This window comes from Phyllobates terribilis, unplaced genomic scaffold, assembly GCF_046119375.1.
Source record: "Phyllobates terribilis strain yellow unplaced genomic scaffold, ASM4611937v1 Scaffold_4__5_contigs__length_816908805, whole genome shotgun sequence".
In the NCBI taxonomy this organism is placed as follows: domain Eukaryota; kingdom Metazoa; phylum Chordata; class Amphibia; order Anura; family Dendrobatidae; genus Phyllobates; species Phyllobates terribilis.
Window position 1 is genome coordinate 581963808 of NW_027362764.1, and position 18555 is coordinate 581982362.

The 18555-nt window shown below is 40.8% G+C and overlaps 1 protein-coding gene across 2 annotated transcripts in view; it reads left to right on the plus strand.

Moving 5' to 3' along the window:
• The window catches only part of MIB1 (MIB E3 ubiquitin protein ligase 1), a 125615-nt gene extending 107948 nt beyond the window's left edge, over positions 1-17667 (plus strand). The window contains exons 17-22 of one of the 2 annotated variants that reach the window (XM_073679146.1): positions 217-409; positions 1604-1682; positions 2158-2271; positions 3108-3208; positions 12312-12445; positions 12933-17667. In XM_073679146.1, coding sequence (XP_073535247.1) covers positions 217-409; positions 1604-1682; positions 2158-2271; positions 3108-3208; positions 12312-12445; positions 12933-12951 — 640 coding nt within the window. In that variant the 3' untranslated portion in view covers positions 12952-17667. Of the gene's footprint in view, positions 1-216; positions 410-1603; positions 1683-2157; positions 2272-3107; positions 3209-12311; positions 12453-12932 lie in introns of those variants that run through there. The other variant, XM_073679147.1, reaches the window with a different exon arrangement.
• The last annotated feature ends 888 nt before the right edge of the window (positions 17668-18555 follow it).

Below are 18555 nucleotides of genomic sequence, written 5' to 3' on the forward strand. Positions count from 1 at the left end.
TGTTTGTGGAGACTGCAGTGTTTTTGTAAGTGACATCACCGTTGAGACATTGTGGCATTACTGTCCGGTCAGGTAGAAACAAACATATAAATACTTCCATGTTGGAAGTATGTGCCTTATTTCACCTTGCTGTGATATATCTATTTAACTTGAATGGAAATAGTGTTTTTGCTCAGAAAACTTTTATTTCTTCACCTATATTTTACTTTTGTCTAGTGGTCAAGTGGGATCTCACAGTCCATCTATGATAAATAATGACTCGGAGACTCTAGAAGAATGCATGGTGTGCTCAGATTTGAAGAGAGATACACTATTCGGTCCATGTGGCCATGTAGCAACCTGTTCATTGTGTTCTCCACGTGTAAAGAAATGTCTCATTTGCAAAGAGCAAGTACAGTCAAGAACAAAGGTAAAAAAAAAGCCGTTATAAATCTCTTTAATTTACTTTATAATGCAGGATCCCAATATAATATAACCCCATATAAAGTCTGGTGTCATTGGATTGGTGACCTCAGATGCTTCCTCTCTGTCATGAACAAGATATGAAAATCTTTGTATTCTCTCTATATTCCTACTGATCTATTTACACTCCTCAACATTGAAATTGCCACACCAAGAACAAAATTTCTTGGCGTTCTGAAAACCACAACATCATTAGACATGTTAATGATGTGCAAATGATGTAAAAATGCAAACGTCATTGAGTATACGCGAGTGCCACACGCACGTATCAATCAATCATCAAGATCTGCTGCTGGCTGCTCTCTTTGTAATTGTCGACTAGTGACGTCCCAGATGTACTCGATGACAGTCAAGTCTGGAGGTGCTGCAGGCCATGGTAGCACGTTTAGGGCATGCAGACTGCTCACAGTAGCATGGGCAACATACAGCATGGTACTGCAGTTCCACTCTTATTCATTCGAATAGGGGCGAATGTTTAGTACTTGGCCATAGCCACTATGGGAACAGCTGACTGGTGGGGGTGCCTGGTGTTGCACCTTCACAGAACTGATATTGATGATCTGTCCTAAGGATAGGCTATCAATATAAAAGTACTGTAAAGCCCCTTTAACTTATTTTTTACTAATGGCATATTAGATTTACACTACAGTATTTTTTTAATGATTGGTGTTCTCTTCGCCATGTTTGTTGATGTAGTATTTCATCTTAGCACTACAAGTCCCAGCTTATAGTTTTTTTCTCTTTAAAGTTGAAGGCTTGTATTTCAAATCTATATCCTATTGTTTTGAATAGAATGAAGCACTTTTTACCAATTTCTCATTTGTTTTTTTGCACTGACCCTTGACCCTATGATGTCCTTGTGTAACCCTTTTCCTGCCTTTTTAGTCTGTCTATGGTGAGTTGAGCTGCTAACATGCACGTCTGGCCTGAGGAAGAGATCTGTCTGATGATGAAACGTGCAGTCATTTAATTGTACTGAATTCTGAGTATTCTACCTGGCCATCTGTCATACTCAGCAGCGCTATAAATTCCACAATTTTATATTTATTTTAAATATTTATAGGAAATTTCTAGCATGGTATAAATGTTCTCCTGTAGTTGAGTGCCCATGTACAATGTGTGGTTTTTCTCTGTTGTACAGATAGAAGAATGTGTTGTGTGCTCCGACAAGAAAGCAGCTGTGCTGTTTCAGCCATGCGGACATATGTGTGCCTGTGAAAGTAAGTGCTCTGACCCTTCAGCATACCTAGTAATGTGTAATCTTGCACACGATTGCTTGATGGCGTCCTCATTACACTTCCTATGTGATCACCTTTGCATTTTGGTAGTCATTAAATGTCCTATTACGTAGTTGGCTATATGGTATATTAAATAACAGCCTTCCTGAAAGCTGGCTATGTATTAAGCTAATGTTTATACCAGCGGTGGATGTACTTGCATATCCAATTTTAGGTTGCTGACATGTGTTCAAGTTCTCTGTGACCTTGGTAATGTCTTACTAAAATACTGCCCTCACTATAACATCAAGCCTTTTCCAATGACACAGAAGCTCATGTCCAGTCATGATGAGCATTCTGCTTCTTGTTTCTCTGGTAAAGATACGTCCAGTCACACCCCAGCCTCTCATAGTGGTGTTGTGCCGGTGCTTGGTTGTTTGCATTGTCTGAGATTGCTCCATGATGTGTTTCTTTCCAGACTGTGCGAGCCTTATGAAGAAATGTGTGCAGTGCCGTGCTCTGGTGGAAAGAAGAGTGCCTTTTGTTATATGTTGTAGTGGGAAGGGTGCAGAAGATATCACAGATGACATTGGTAAGAAGGATTGAAAAATGCAAAAATAACATGACTTTTACAACTTAAAAACTGAGCGGCATCAAAACTTGCTAAATGGTGACCAAACAGCACTGTTGTGCAAATGCGGATTGAAGAGCGCAAATTCTGCAGATAGCTAATACGTTGTGAAATGATGGAAAGTATAAAGTTCAGAAGGGAGTAAAGTCCCCCCATACACTTTATACTAACGTCAGCCGAACCGACCAATATCAGTGGGTGTAGATGACAGTCTAATGTGTATGGGGGCCCAGAACAGATAATTGTCAGGGGAAATAAGGATCACGCATGCCCAATTTCAGACTGACAATCTTTGTTCCAACTGCGAAAAGCTGCGGTTAGAGAGGTCTGGCAGTGGAGCTCTCATGCACAACACAGCGGTATGCTCCTGTGCATGGGAGAGACGGGCAAGATAGCTGCCTGCTTAGTGATCGGCCGACAGCCATCTAACCTGTATGGGGGCTCTTGTTATATTGATTTTCTACATTCTGTATCATGCATTCTCTTTAAATGTATTCTAGCAGTAGGGACCACAATTATATTTTTGTGGTAGTATTGGACTGCTACAGGTTGTATATATGCTATGTCTGGCCCTCATCTAAGCAAGGTTAATCACCAATAGTATTAATGTTATGCTATGCTATGCTATTGCTTTACAAGCTTTTATAGGCTGTATTTGGAAGATTAGTTATGAAACTTAGAATTTCAATTAATGAATTGTATATTCCGATGAAAATATTGATTTGCATCTAATTATGATATAATAATGTTTTTGATGGTTATTAATGCAGCTCATTATTTTCTGTGTTGTTTTGCAGCCGCGGGGAACATTCCAGCTTTACAGAAGGATAAGGACAATACCAATGTCAATGCTGATGTGCAGAAGCTGCAGCAACAATTACAGGACATCAAAGAGCAGGTAAAGAAGTGAAATAAATTCCGCTCACGTGCACAACATCATGTTTGGCCACTACTGGACAACCCCTTCTTAACTAATCAGTCCGAAATAATAATTAAAAAAATTCTTCCAAACGGGCACCATTCCTCCTGGCAGTCACATGACATTGTTGTGTCACGTGACCGCTGCAGCCAAACAGTAGCCAACGATCAATGATATTATCCACTAATATCATTTACTGGATCTGTTTCTTAGCAATGCACTTACCCAGAACACTAGAGATGTTCAGAGACAAACCAGAGTTCAAACCAGAACAACAGCGGATGTGAAAGGATACAAAACAGAATCCAATGTTTCCATTTCACTCCTCTGTTTTAGTATATAATTTTGGGTTCCATTTTGTATCTGTTTGGAACTGTATTTTTTTTTCTTTAGTCTTGCTTTTTTCCTATTGGATCCTTTACATATTAATGCCAAGCGGTCATGTGAATCTAGCTTTATCCGTATGGGAAATCAATGCACTGTTTTTTCTACAAAATAGCATACATTGATTCCTCCCATTTTTTGATCATTGATCCCTCCTTTTTTTGTGACTAGATATACAAAAATTATATAAACTATTTCTGTTTTATGAATTTTTTTAGTTGTATAGACTTAGAACCAGATTCATGTCACAGTTTACGCCTAAAGCTTTAGATGTTGCAAAATTTTGGCGTAAATTGACATTGCATAATTTTTTTTGATCATTTTGCTGTTTTTATGTCTGTCTTGGGGAGCTCTGTCTACTTTTTGAAAACTGGACAAAATTGGGATTGGACAGGACGTGGCAAGGCCCACATGACAAATTCATCATAATTTACTCCACAAAAGTGGCATGTTACACAAGAAATGTATGACAGCCCAAGACTAAAGTAACATTTCTCGTGAAGGCGCACCGCAGTTGTAAGATGCGCCAAATTCATTAAGACGTGTGTGCATCTTACTCCGTTAGCTCTGTTAATTAACATTGGTGTAGAAAGTACCAGTCTTTATAAAGCAGTGTTATCCGAAGTGTTATCGATCAATCACTAGTGGGTGAAGTTATAGTGTTAAAATGACAGATGTACTGAGCTGCTGGAAACTAGATAGGCAGGATGTCACCGCTGACAATGGTAGTTTATAGGCTGTGTTTTAACGTGTGGCAACAGAAGCTCTTGTTTCACATTTTCAGTCCTTCTATTTTTGTTGGGGAGAATAAAAAGGACCTCTCACCATTTTGTACATGCACAACTGGTCACATCATGATAAACTAGCTGAAGATCAAAATAAAACATTTATATTTTTAATTTCTCATCTCTGTTGCAGATATGTTAGCCTATAAAGTTTATATACTAATTTCTACTATAACCAAGGGGACATTAACAGATTCTTCACTTGGGGCATGTACTTTTCTTCCTGCATGATGTTGCCCAATCATAAGCAGACCGTGTCATGCGTTATAGAAAAAGAAAAAGATATCGCCCCTGCAGAATGTCAGAACCAGCTTTTTCTGAGTAATATGATAAGACTGATGTTTCTAACCAGGTTTCATAGATCTCACTGCCAGCACTTACCGTGATCATAAGTGCAGGGGAAGGAGAGCAGAGCTGTGTGTCATTACATACACCGCACTGCATCTATCCCGGACACGCTGAGTGATGTATGTAATGACACACAGCTCTCCTCTCCTCGCTACACAAATATCACTTCTGGCACCCACGCTGATTAAAAGTTCAATGCGAGGAGAGGACAGCTGTGTCATTAATACACCGCTCTACATTACCCATGATTACAAATGCAAGGAGCGCAGAGCTGTGTGTCTGGGATAGGTCACAGTCACACGTTCAGTATTTGGTCAGTATTTTACATCAGTATTTGTAAACCAAAACCAGGTGAGGAACAGTCAGAGGAAAAGTATAATAGAAGCACGTCACCACTTCTGTATTTATCACCCACTACTGATTTTGGGTTACAAATACAGATAAACCCGATGACAGAAACAAAATGAGCATATACCCTGCTGTAAGTAAATGAGTAAAAGCAATAGTGCATATAAATAACATAGGGTACTTGGTAAACACCATTTTTGATAAAAAAAAGCGTAAAAGAAGCAGGCATTCCTCACATGTATTAAAGCTGTCAAACAGTCGCAAATCATGAGCACTGAGTGATGAAAACATAACACCTGAGCACGCTGAAGATACTCAGAAAACACCCAAGCATGCTCGTAAATCTCGAGTAACATCATCACTAGTTCTGACCTCTGGATGAGCTTTCTTTTTTATTCCCTGTACGATGCTGCCTTCCTATGATTGGGCACCATCATGCCGTGGAAAAACTAAATTCCCCCAGAGAAAAATCTCTGTTAACACCTCTGTGGAAATAGTGGTAATTGGCATGTTAACTAAGCTAACATCTCCACAACGACAATGAAAAATAGAAAATAAAAATGTTTTGTTCAGATTTTCAGCCAGTCATCATATCTGCTGTAAAGCACACACTATCTGTGCTATTAGCCCCCAGTCATCGTATCTGCTGTAAAGCACACACTATCTGTGCTATTAGCCCCCAGTCATCGTATCTGCTGTAAAGCACACACTATCTGTACTATTAGCCCCCAGTCATCGTATCTGCTATAAAGCACACACTATCTGTACTATTAGCCCCCAGTCATCGTATCTGCTGTAAAGCACACACTATCTGTACTATTAGCCCCCAGTCATCGTATCTGGTGTAAAGCACACACTATCTGTACTATTAGCCCCCAGTCATCGTATCTGCTGTAAAGCACACACTATCTGTACTATTAGCCCCCAGTCATCGTATCTGCTGTAAAGCACACACTATCTGTACTATTAGCCCACAGTCATCGTATCTGCTGTAAAGCACACACTATCTGTACTATTAGCCCCCAGTCATCGTATCTGCTGTAAAGCACACACTATATCTGTGCTATTAGCCCCCAGTCATCGTATCTGGTGTAAAGCACACACTATCTGTGCTATTAGCCCCCAGTCATCGTATCTGCTGTAAAGCACACACTATCTGTGCTATTAGCCCCCAGTCATCGTATCTGGTGTAAAGCACACACTATCTGTGCTATTAGCCCCCAGTCATCGTATCTGCTGTAAAGCACACACTATCTGTGCTATTAGCCCCCAGTCATCGTATCTGCTGTAAAGCACACACTATCTGTGCTATTAGCCCCCAGTCATCGTATCTGCTGTAAAGCACACACTATCTGTACTATTAGTCCCCAGTCATCGTATCTGGTGTAAAGCACACACTATCTGTGCTATTAGCCCCCAGTCATCGTATCTGCTGTAAAGCACACACTATCTGTGCTATTAGCCCCCAGTCATCGTATCTGCTATAAAGCACACACTATCTGTACTATTAGCCCCCAGTCATCGTATCTGGTGTAAAGCACACACTATCTGTGCTATTAGCCCCCAGTCATCGTATCTGGTGTAAAGCACACACTATCTGTGCTATTAGCCCCCAGTCATCGTATCTGGTGTAAAGCACACACTATCTGTGCTATTAGCCCCCAGTCATCGTATCTGCTGTAAAGCACACACTATCTGTGCTATTAGTCCCCAGTCATCGTATCTGCTGTAAAGCACACACTATCTGTGCTATTAGCCCCCAGTCATCGTATCTGCTGTAAAGCACACACTATCTGTGCTATTAACCCCCAGTCATCGTATCTGGTGTAAAGCACACACTATCTGTACTATTAGCCCACAGTCATCGTATCTGCTATAAAGCACACACTATCTGTACTATTAGCCCCCAGTCATCGTATCTGCTGTAAAGCACACACTATCTGTGCTATTAGCCCCCAGTCATCGTATCTGGTGTAAAGCACACACTATCTGTGCTATTAGCCCCCAGTCATCGTATCTGCTGTAAAGCACACACTATCTGTGCTATTAGCCCCCAGTAATCGTATCTGCTGTAAAGCACACACTATCTGTGCTATTAGCCCCCAGTCATCGTATCTGCTGTAAAGCACACACTATCTGTGCTATTAGCCCCCAGTCAATCGTATCTGCTGTAAAGCACACACTATCTGTACTATTAGCCCCCAGTAATCGTATCTGGTGTAAAGCACACACTATCTGTGCTATTAGCCCCCAGTCATCGTATCTGCTGTAAAGCACACACTATCTGTGCTATTAGCCCCCAGTCATCGTATCTGCTGTAAAGCACACACTATCTGTACTATTAGCCCCACGTCATCATATCTGCTGTAAAGCACACACTATCTGTGCTATTAGCCCCCAGTCATCGTATCTGCTGTAAAGCACACACTATCTGTGCTATTAGCCCCCAGTCATCGTATCTGCTGTAAAGCACACACTATCTGTGCTATTAGTCCCCAGTCATCGTATCTGCTGTAAAGCACACACTATCTGTGCTATTAGCCCCCAGTCATCGTATCTGCTGTAAAGCACACACTATATCTGTGCTATTAGCCCCCAGTCATCGTATCTGGTGTAAAGCACACACTATCTGTGCTATTAGCCCCCAGTCATCGTATCTGCTGTAAAGCACACACTATCTGTGCTATTAGCCCCCAGTCATCGTATCTGGTGTAAAGCACACACTATCTGTGCTATTAGCCCCCAGTCATCGTATCTGCTGTAAAGCACACACTATCTGTGCTATTAGCCCCCAGTCATCGTATCTGCTGTAAAGCACACACTATCTGTGCTATTAGCCCCCAGTCATCGTATCTGCTGTAAAGCACACACTATCTGTACTATTAGCCCCACGTCATCATATCTGCTGTAAAGCACACACTATCTGTGCTATTAGCCCCCAGTCATCGTATCTGCTGTAAAGCACACACTATCTGTGCTATTAGCCCCCAGTCATCGTATCTGCTGTAAAGCACACACTATCTGTGCTATTAGTCCCCAGTCATCGTATCTGCTGTAAAGCACACACTATCTGTGCTATTAGCCCCCAGTCATCGTATCTGCTGTAAAGCACACACTATCTGTGCTATTAACCCCCAGTCATCGTATCTGGTGTAAAGCACACACTATCTGTACTATTAGCCCACAGTCATCGTATCTGCTATAAAGCACACACTATCTGTACTATTAGCCCCCAGTCATCGTATCTGCTGTAAAGCACACACTATCTGTGCTATTAGCCCCCAGTCATCGTATCTGGTGTAAAGCACACACTATCTGTGCTATTAGCCCCCAGTCATCGTATCTGCTGTAAAGCACACACTATCTGTGCTATTAGCCCCCAGTAATCGTATCTGCTGTAAAGCACACACTATCTGTGCTATTAGCCCCCAGTCATCGTATCTGCTGTAAAGCACACACTATCTGTGCTATTAGCCCCCAGTCAATCGTATCTGCTGTAAAGCACACACTATCTGTACTATTAGCCCCCAGTAATCGTATCTGGTGTAAAGCACACACTATCTGTGCTATTAGCCCCCAGTCATCGTATCTGCTGTAAAGCACACACTATCTGTGCTATTAGCCCCCAGTCATCGTATCTGCTGTAAAGCACACACTATCTGTACTATTAGCCCCACGTCATCATATCTGCTGTAAAGCACACACTATCTGTGCTATTAGCCCCCAGTCATCGTATCTGCTGTAAAGCACACACTATCTGTGCTATTAGTCCCCAGTCATCGTATCTGCTGTAAAGCACACACTATCTGTGCTATTAGCCCCCAGTCATCGTATCTGCTGTAAAGCACACACTATCTGTGCTATTAACCCCCAGTCATCGTATCTGGTGTAAAGCACACACTATCTGTACTATTAGCCCACAGTCATCGTATCTGCTATAAAGCACACACTATCTGTACTATTAGCCCCCAGTCATCGTATCTGCTGTAAAGCACACACTATCTGTACTATTAGCCCCCAGTCATCGTATCTGCTGTAAAGCACACACTATCTGTACTATTAGCCCCCAGTCATCGTATCTGCTGTAAAGCACACACTATCTGTGCTATTAGCCCCCAGTCATCGTATCTGCTGTAAAGCACACACTATCTGTACTATTAGCCCCTAGTAATCGTATCTGGTGTAAAGCACACACTATCTGTGCTATTAGCCCCCAGTCATCGTATCTGCTGTAAAGCACACACTATCTGTACTATTAGCCCCCAGTCATCGTATCTGCTGTAAAGCACACACTATCTGTACTATTGGCCCCACGTCATCGTATCTGCTGTAAAGCACACACTATCTGTACTATTAGCCCCCAGTCATCGTATCTGCTATAAAGCACACACTATCTGTACTATTAGCCCCCAGTTATCGTATCTGCTGTAAAGCACACACTATCTGTACTATTGGCCCCACGTCATCGTATCTGCTGTAAAGCACACACTATCTGTACTATTAGCCCCCAGTCATCGTATCTGCTATAAAGCACACACTATCTGTACTATTAGCCCCCAGTCATCGTATCTGCTGTAAAACACACACTATCTGTGCTATTAGCCCCCAGTCATCGTATCTGCTGTAAAGCACACACTATCTGTACTATTAGCCCCCAGTCATCGTATCTGCTGTAAAGCACACACTATCTGTGCTATTAGCCCCCAGTCATCGTATCTGCTGTAAAGCACACACTATCTGTACTATTAGCCCCCAGTCATCGTATCTGCTGTAAAGCACACACTATCTGTACTATTAGCCCCCAGTCATCGTATCTGCTGTAAAGCACACACTATCTGTACTATTAGCCCCCAGTCATCGTATCTGCTGTAAAGCACACACTATCTGTACTATTAGCCCCCAGTCATCGTATCTGCTGTAAAGCACACACTATCTGTACTATTAGCCCCCAGTCATCGTATCTGCTATAAAGCACACACTATCTGTACTATTGGCCCCACGTCATCGTATCTGCTGTAAAGCACACACTATCTGTACTATTAGCCCCCAGTCATCGTATCTGCTATAAAGCACACACTATCTGTGCTATTAGCCCCCAGTCATCGTATCTGCTGTAAAGCACACACTATCTGTACTATTAGCCCCTAGTAATCGTATCTGGTGTAAAGCACACACTATCTGTACTATTAGCCCCCAGTCATCGTATCTGCTGTAAAGCACACACTATCTGTACTATTAGCCCCCAGTCATCGTATCTGCTGTAAAGCACACACTATCTGTACTATTAGCCCCCAGTCATCGTATCTGCTGTAAAGCTCACACTATCTGTACTATTAGCCCCCAGTCATCGTATCTGCTGTAAAGCACACACTATCTGTACTATTAGCCCCCAGTCATCGTATCTGCTGTAAAGCACACACTATCTGTACTATTAGCCCCCAGTCATCGTATCTGCTGTAAAGCACACACTATCTGTACTATTAGCCCCCAGTCATCGTATCTGCTGTAAAGCACACACTATCTGTACTATTAGCCCCCAGTCATCGTATCTGCTGTAAAGCACACACTATCTGTACTATTGGCCCCCAGTCATCGTATCTGCTGTAAAGCACACACTATCTGTACTATTGGCCCCACGTCATCGTATCTGCTGTAAAGCACACACTATCTGTGCTATTAGCCCCCAGTCATCGTATCTGCTATAAAGCACACACTATCTGTACTATTAGCCCCCAGTCATCGTATCTGCTGTAAAGCACACACTATCTGTACTATTAGCCCCCAGTCATCGTATCTGCTGTAAAGCACACACTATCTGTACTATTAGCCCCCAGTCATCGTATCTGCTGTAAAGCACACACTATCTGTACTATTGGCCCCCAGTCATCGTATCTGCTGTAAAGCACACACTATCTGTACTATTGGCCCCACGTCATCGTATCTGCTGTAAAGCACACACTATCTGTGCTATTAGCCCCCAGTCATCGTATCTGCTGTAAAGCACACACTATCTGTACTATTAGCCCCCAGTCATCGTATCTGCTGTAAAGCACACACTATCTGTACTATTAGCCCCCAGTCATCGTATCTGCTGTAAAGCACACACTATCTGTGCTATTAGCCCCCAGTCATCGTATCTGCTGTAAAGCACACACTATCTGTACTATTAGCCCCACGTCATCATATCTGCTGTAAAGCACACACTATCTGTACTATTAGCCCCACGTCATCATATCTGCTGTAAAGCACACACTATCTGTACTATTAGCCCCCAGTCATCGTATCTGCTGTAAAGCACACACTATCTGTACTATTAGCCCCACGTCATCGTATCTGCTGTAAAGCACACACTATCTGTACTATTAGCCCCCAGTCATCGTATCTGCTGTAAAGCACACACTATCTGTACTATTAGCCCCCAGTCATCGTATCTGCTGTAAAGCACACACTATCTGTACTATTAGCCCCACGTCATCGTATCTGCTGTAAAGCACACACTATCTGTACTATTAGCCCCCAGTCATCGTATCTGCTGTAAAGCACACACTATCTGTACTATTAGCCCCCAGTCATCGTATCTGCTGTAAAGCACACACTATCTGTACTATTAGCCCACAGTCATCGTATCTGCTGTAATGCACACACTATCTGTACTATTAGCCCCCAGTCATCGTATCTGCTGTAAAGCACACACTATCTGTACTATTAGCCCCCAGTCATCGTATCTGCTGTAAAGCACACACTATCTGTGCTATTAGCCCCCAGTCATCGTATCTGCTGTAAAGCACACACTATCTGTGCTATTAGCCCCCAGTCATCGTATCTGCTGTAAAGCACACACTATCTGTACTATTGGCCCCACGTCATCGTATCTGCTGTAAAGCACACACTATCTGTACTATTAGCCCCACGTCATCGTATCTGCTGTAAAGCACACACTATCTGTGCTATTAGCCCCACGTCATCATATCTGCTGTAAAGCACACACAATTTGCTGAACGGTCACAGACAACAAGAAAGGACTATTAACTTTAATTCCTCAAATAGGACTTTGAAAATAAAGATTACTTTACACATCTCTATTTCTCGCTTATCATCTAGTTTAGGTGCATCTCCTCTTTTGTGTTGTGCACGAAATATATATGTGAAGCATATTCAATTGCCTTTGAACATTTCTGAACCTGAATTTACCCCAACATTTATTTCCTTCACTACAGACCATGTGTCCTGTTTGCCTGGACCGGCTGAAGAATATGATCTTCATGTGCGGACACGGAACCTGTCAGCTCTGCGGGGATCGGATGAGTGAATGTCCCATTTGTCGGAAGGCCATTGAACGAAGAATCTTATTGTACTAGTCTCACAATTGCTTGTTTTGTAGTCTTTGCTTTCTGTACATATTTTTAATACTCCGGTTTTATTAATGCGAATGCATTCTCTGTTAAATGGTTTGCTGCAAAAGTGTATGCTTGATCTTGCCACATTATATTAGTATATTCTTTGTACTGTGTATTATCTGCAAAGCACTTGTATTTTTATGTGGCAGGTAATAATGAAAGGAATCATTATATCGCACTAGTATAGTGTGGTTGATAAAGCAGTGGCAGGAGCAATTATACATAAAATAATGCAAAAAAAGAAAGTTTTTTTGGGGGGGGGGGGTGGTGCTGTCACTCGTGTGCACAAGTATGCTAGTGGACATTGCTCCACATGTGCCCGAGAATTGAAATGCTTAGTAGTAGGCCTGCTGATGGTCCTTGGACTGGAGATTGTATTTACTGCATTAGAGCTTTATTTTCTTTACAAGAAGTAATAGAATTTCTTTTATTCATTTACAGATTCAGTATGTCATGTTAGGAGACAGAATCTCGCAAAGGCAGAACAAAGAAGCTAACTTGATGTCTTTTCTGATACTGAATAATGAATGTAGACCTTACAAGTGCCCAACACTACAATGCCCAATGTTCTTACTACCCTGACCATCCTTACACTACCAGTGTGTCTGCAGGATTCTGATCACTGGACAATTATGACCCTTTTTTTTTTTTTTGCTCACCATTTGCGATTTTTCTTTTTTCATAGGTAAATGATCCTTTAAGGTTTCCATAATCCGCAAGAAAAGAAAGTTATACCAAGGAGATGTCCCTCCACGACTTGTTTTATATTTATTTTTATATATGTATTTCATGTTTATTCCTTCAGTCGCTGTAAGGATTTTAAAAGGCGATGTCATCCATTATGCACAATTTAAGGGTTTCTCATCCTTATGCAAAGAGCCAAGCATATCTATTTTTGTCTCTGAGAATTAGCTTTGCTTCATACTGGTCATCACAAGACTACACTGGCCTGTCGATTGCCTTTGAGAATCTGGAAATCCTTTTAAAAATTATCAGTTTTTTTTTTGTATGTATTTTATGTTCATGCATATTCATGTGTGCTTAGTGGTAGAGAGACTTTCTTGTTACTAATTTAGAGGAATCTAATTTGGGGCATTTCACCTCTGGCAAATTTAAAGAAAGTACGTTTATGAAAGTGATTAGTTTTCAAAATAACCGCCTACACATAGACACACTTTTCCATAAAATTATCACACTCCAAATATTGCACACTGAACTTAAAACAATGCAAATTTAAAAAAAATGGCAACCCACCGCTTCTAAAGAGGCTTGGCAATCCTGTGGAAGTCTGGCAGGGAAGCATGATTCCTTGATGGTCTCTGCCTCACAACTACACAGAAAAAGCGTCATTAGCCCCTACCTTCTTTCCTATAACTTATTGACCTCATGGACCAAACCAGACCTTGAGGCTTTGTATTTTTCTTCTTCCCTCCTCTGGCCACTACAGTAAGCACGTTCTCACACTTAAGCCTCACTATTTCGTGAAGTTTGTAGCACAGTTAAAATTTTGCTCATTTCAGTTTATCTTCCAAGAAATTGACAGCATCGGGGGTGTAAACATTACTGTCAAAACTGATCAGAATATTCTTTCAATATATACTTTTTTTTGCTTAAATGACTATTTTTTGTGAATTTTCATATCACTATACCTATGGTTCCTCCACCACTCCCACCCCTCCAAAAAATCAGTTGAAATCAACACAAAAGGCACCTCACAAAAAAAACACCATGAAAATACTTAAAATGTTCCTTTCTCCAATAACGGAAAGAGGATGATGGGTGGAAATGAAGAATGAATTGATAAATATGCATTGGTAATATTGTAAGGTTCTGCTTCAGTATTAATAAGTTTCTATACCTTTCTGCTTTGTGCCTTAAACTTACAGTATTACCCTCTAAATATGTAAGACAAGTAACACGATGACATTACATTTAGTTGGAATTACTGGAATTTGTGATGCATAGTTTATAATTTTTTTTTTTTTTTTCTTTTAGTTTTGGAAATAACATCTGATTTGTTAAAGATTTGTCAGCTCTCTTGACCTTGCATATATTTGTATACCCTATAAACTTATAAACTAACAGTTCTGGAGCGTAATTTCTTTTCCCTTCTCATTCTGCTGTTCCTATGTTACTATTCCAAGAAATGTATAAATACATTATAGGAAATATGTCAGCAGGTTTTTGCTACCTCATCTGAGAGCAGCATGATGTAGGCAAAGAGAAGCTGAATCTGACGATGTATCACTTAGTTTACTGGGTGCAGCTGTTCTGACGGAATCACAGTTTTTAGATTTAGCAATGCAGCAGAGCTGAGAAAGCTGCCCCTGCTCACACCAGGGTCTCTCTGTACATTGTCTATAGACAGGAAGCTGCTTATGACAGGAGGGGGCGGAGTTGGATGAGAGCCAGCATGCCAGCTAGTCACAGCAATGATAATCACCAGGTGATAAAACCTTCAGTGTAAATAAACAGCACACAGCTTGAAATCTGACACATCGTTGAATTTTAATCCCTACCTCATGCTGTTCTCAGATTACATAGCAAAAACCTGCTGTCAGATTCCCTTTAAATACATGCCCCCTGTGTTACCTTTTTAATTACTTTTTCATAGTGTTCCTATACTGTCTGACAGTGTCAGACTGCCCCCATCTGCTAACCTCAAGTTGTCAATCTGTATTATAGATTGCTAGGAAGAATAACAAAGAAACAGCACAACATTGTCTAAGTAAAATGCTCCAGAATTATTTAATAAAGAATATAAATACTTAATAAAGCGGACAAATCGGAAGAGCTGACCTGTCCTCTTTGTCTGACAGATTATTTCCATCTATATGAATGATATATATTTGTGCTTCTCTGGATATTCTTTTCAATTAAATTAGCACATACAGAAAATATGAAAATCATAAAAAAAAATAAGCAAAGCTTCAACATAACCTGAAACATTTCTAATTGAGAAATGGTTGCATTTTATCATTCAAGACTCAGAATGCCTTTAAAAGCATACTCTATTCAGCTGCTCATCTTATTTTTAGGTTGCATAGTATGTAAAAAATGGTTTAACTTTCTAGAAATTCGTTTTTTTTTTAATATATATACACTGTGTGCAGAATTATTAGGCAAGTTGTATTTTAGAGGATTATTTTTATTATTGATCAACAACTATGTTCTCAATCAACCCAAAAGACTCATAAATATCCAAGCTTAATATTTTTGGAAGTTGGAGTGTTTTTTTTTTTAGATTTGGCTATCTTAGGAGGATATCTGTTTGTGCAGGTAACTAATACTGTGCCGAATTATTAGGCAACTTAATAAAAACCAAATATAATCCCATCTCACTTGTTTATTTTCACCAGGTAAACCAATATCCGTGCACAAAATTTAGAAATAAACATTTCTGACATGCAAAAACAAAAAAATTAGTGATGAATATAGCCACCTTTCTTTATGATGACACTCAACAGCCTTCCATCCATAGATTCTGTCAGTTGCTTGATCTGTTTTCAATCAACATTGCGTGCAGCAGCCACCACAGCCTCCCAGACACTGTTCCGAGAGGTGTACTGTTTTCCCTCCCTGTAGATCTCACATTTTATGATGGACCACAGGTTCTCTATGGGGTTCAGATCAGGTGAACAAGGGGGCCATGTCATTATTTTTTCTTCTTTTAGACCTTTACTGGCCAGCCCCGCTGTGAAGTAGTTGGATGCATGTGATGGAGCATTGTCCTGCATGAAAATCATGTTTTTCTTGAACGATACCGACTTCTTCCTGTACCACTGCTTGAAGAAGTTGTCTTCCAGAAACTGGCAGTAGGTCTGGGAGTTGAGCTTCACTCCATCTTCAACCCGAAAAGGTCCCACAAGTTCATCTTGGATGATACCAGCCCATACCAGTACCCCACCTCCACCTTGCTGGCGTCTGAGTCGGAGTGGAGCTCTCTGCCCTTTACTGATCCAGCCTCTGGCCCATCAAGAGTCACTCTCATTTCATCAGTCCATAAAACCTTTGAAAAATCAGTCTTAAGATATTTCTTGACCCATTCTTGACGTTTTATCTTATGTTTCTTGTTCAAAGGTGGTCGTTTTTCAGCCTTCCTTACCATGGCCATGTCCCTGAGTATCGCACATCTTGTGCTTTTTGATACTCCAGTAACGTTGCAGCTCTGAAATATGGCAAAACTGGTGGCGAATGGCATCTTGGCAGCTTCACGCTTGATTTTCCTCAATTCATGGGCAGTTATTTTGCGCCTTTTTTGGCCAACACGCTTCTTGCGACCCTGTTGGCTATTTGCCATGAAACGTTTGATTGTTCAGTGATCACGCTTCAAAAGTTTGGAAATTTCAAGACTGCTGTATCCCTCTGCAAGACATCTCACAATATTGGACTTTTCAGAGCCCGTCAAATCTCTCTTCTGACCCATTTTGCCAAAGGAAAGGAAGTTGCCTAATAATTAAGCACACCTTTATATAGGGTGTTGATGTCATTAGTCAACTCCCCTCCTCATTACAGAGATGCACATCACCAGATTTACTTAATTGGTAGTTGGCTCTCAAGCCTATGCTGCTTGGAGTAGGACAACATGTATAAAAAGTATCATGTGATCAAAATACTCATTTGCCTAAGAATTCTGCACACAGTGTGTATATATATATATCAGATTTGTGTGTATGCGTTGCCCATGAAGGTAATAGTTCATAAGCTGTTTTGTTTTTTTTTTGTTTCACGGTTATCTGTTAATACCACATGTAGGGAAAAAAAAAGAATATGGTCTTTATAATTTTCATTTGAGATCCATCCATAGTTATGGCTTACGAAGACTCTTCATCAAAAGCCTACCTGGCCATGTTTCGTAACCACCTGATGACATGGTAGCAGAAGACCACACTTCCCTTTGAAGTCCCCTGAAAAATTCACGTTACTTTTTGAGTAAAGCTTGGTGAGAACTGCCTGTAGCTGGACACCCAATTTAAAATCTGTGGCTGGTAAAGATTTTTAAATCTGCTTATTGTTCTTTGTCAGATAGTCAATGTAGACTGTTAAGCTTATATATTTGTTCTGTGTTTCTGTCAAGACCTGAAACCATTTTCTACACTATTGGAGAATCTCCATTGCTTGTTGTATTACGGTATGGCTTATGCTTTAATAAACACTAACATTTTACACCTGGGAAGGTATGGTATCGAGTCTGAATGTTCGTGTTGAAATATATGTGCGTGAAAAGTATTTTGTGGCCGAAAGGAGATGATTTACTGCAAGATGGTAAGAAGTTATTTATCAATAATAGAAGTTATTCAAAACCGAGAACAGTTATATTAATAGATGATTATATTCTTTTCTGAACGCAAACAGTAATAATTATAATAATGCTATTTATATAGTGCCAACAAATTCTGCAGCATTTTACAATTAAGCTGGGACATGTACGGATAAAAACAATACAAAGTAAGACATTTCAACAGTTACAGGAGGAGTGAGGGCCCTGCTCGTAAGCTTACAATCTATAAGGAAATAAGGGGGCACAATAGGTAGAACGTGCTTGTTATATACGGTCCAGCCATCATTATAATAGGGCATTTTAAATAAGCTGCATGATCCGGTCCTCAGCCTGTATCTAAGTAGTTACCAAGTGCTATTGGTTACATTGAGAATGTGCAGACAGATGAATACTTGTCTAAAGAGAGATGTTTTTAAAGCAAACTTAAAAATGTGGAGGTTTAGTATTAGTCATATCGTGCGGGGTAGTGGATTAAAGAAAACTGATGCAGCACAAGAGAAGTCTTGGAGACGGAGGAGCGAGGTTCTTATTATGGAGGATATTAGTCTTAAGGCCCCGTCACACTAAGCGATGCTACAGCGATCCCGACAACGATACGACCTGTCAGGGATCGTTGCTGCATCGCTGTGTGGTCGCTGGTGAGATGTCAAACAGTCAGATCTTCCCAACGACGCAGCAGCGATGCAGCGACCTGTATAACGATGCACGCCTATGTGTTTCTGTGTCTGAGTTGTCAGCAAGGTCGTTGGTAAGGTGTCAAACACACCGATACATGCTACCCAG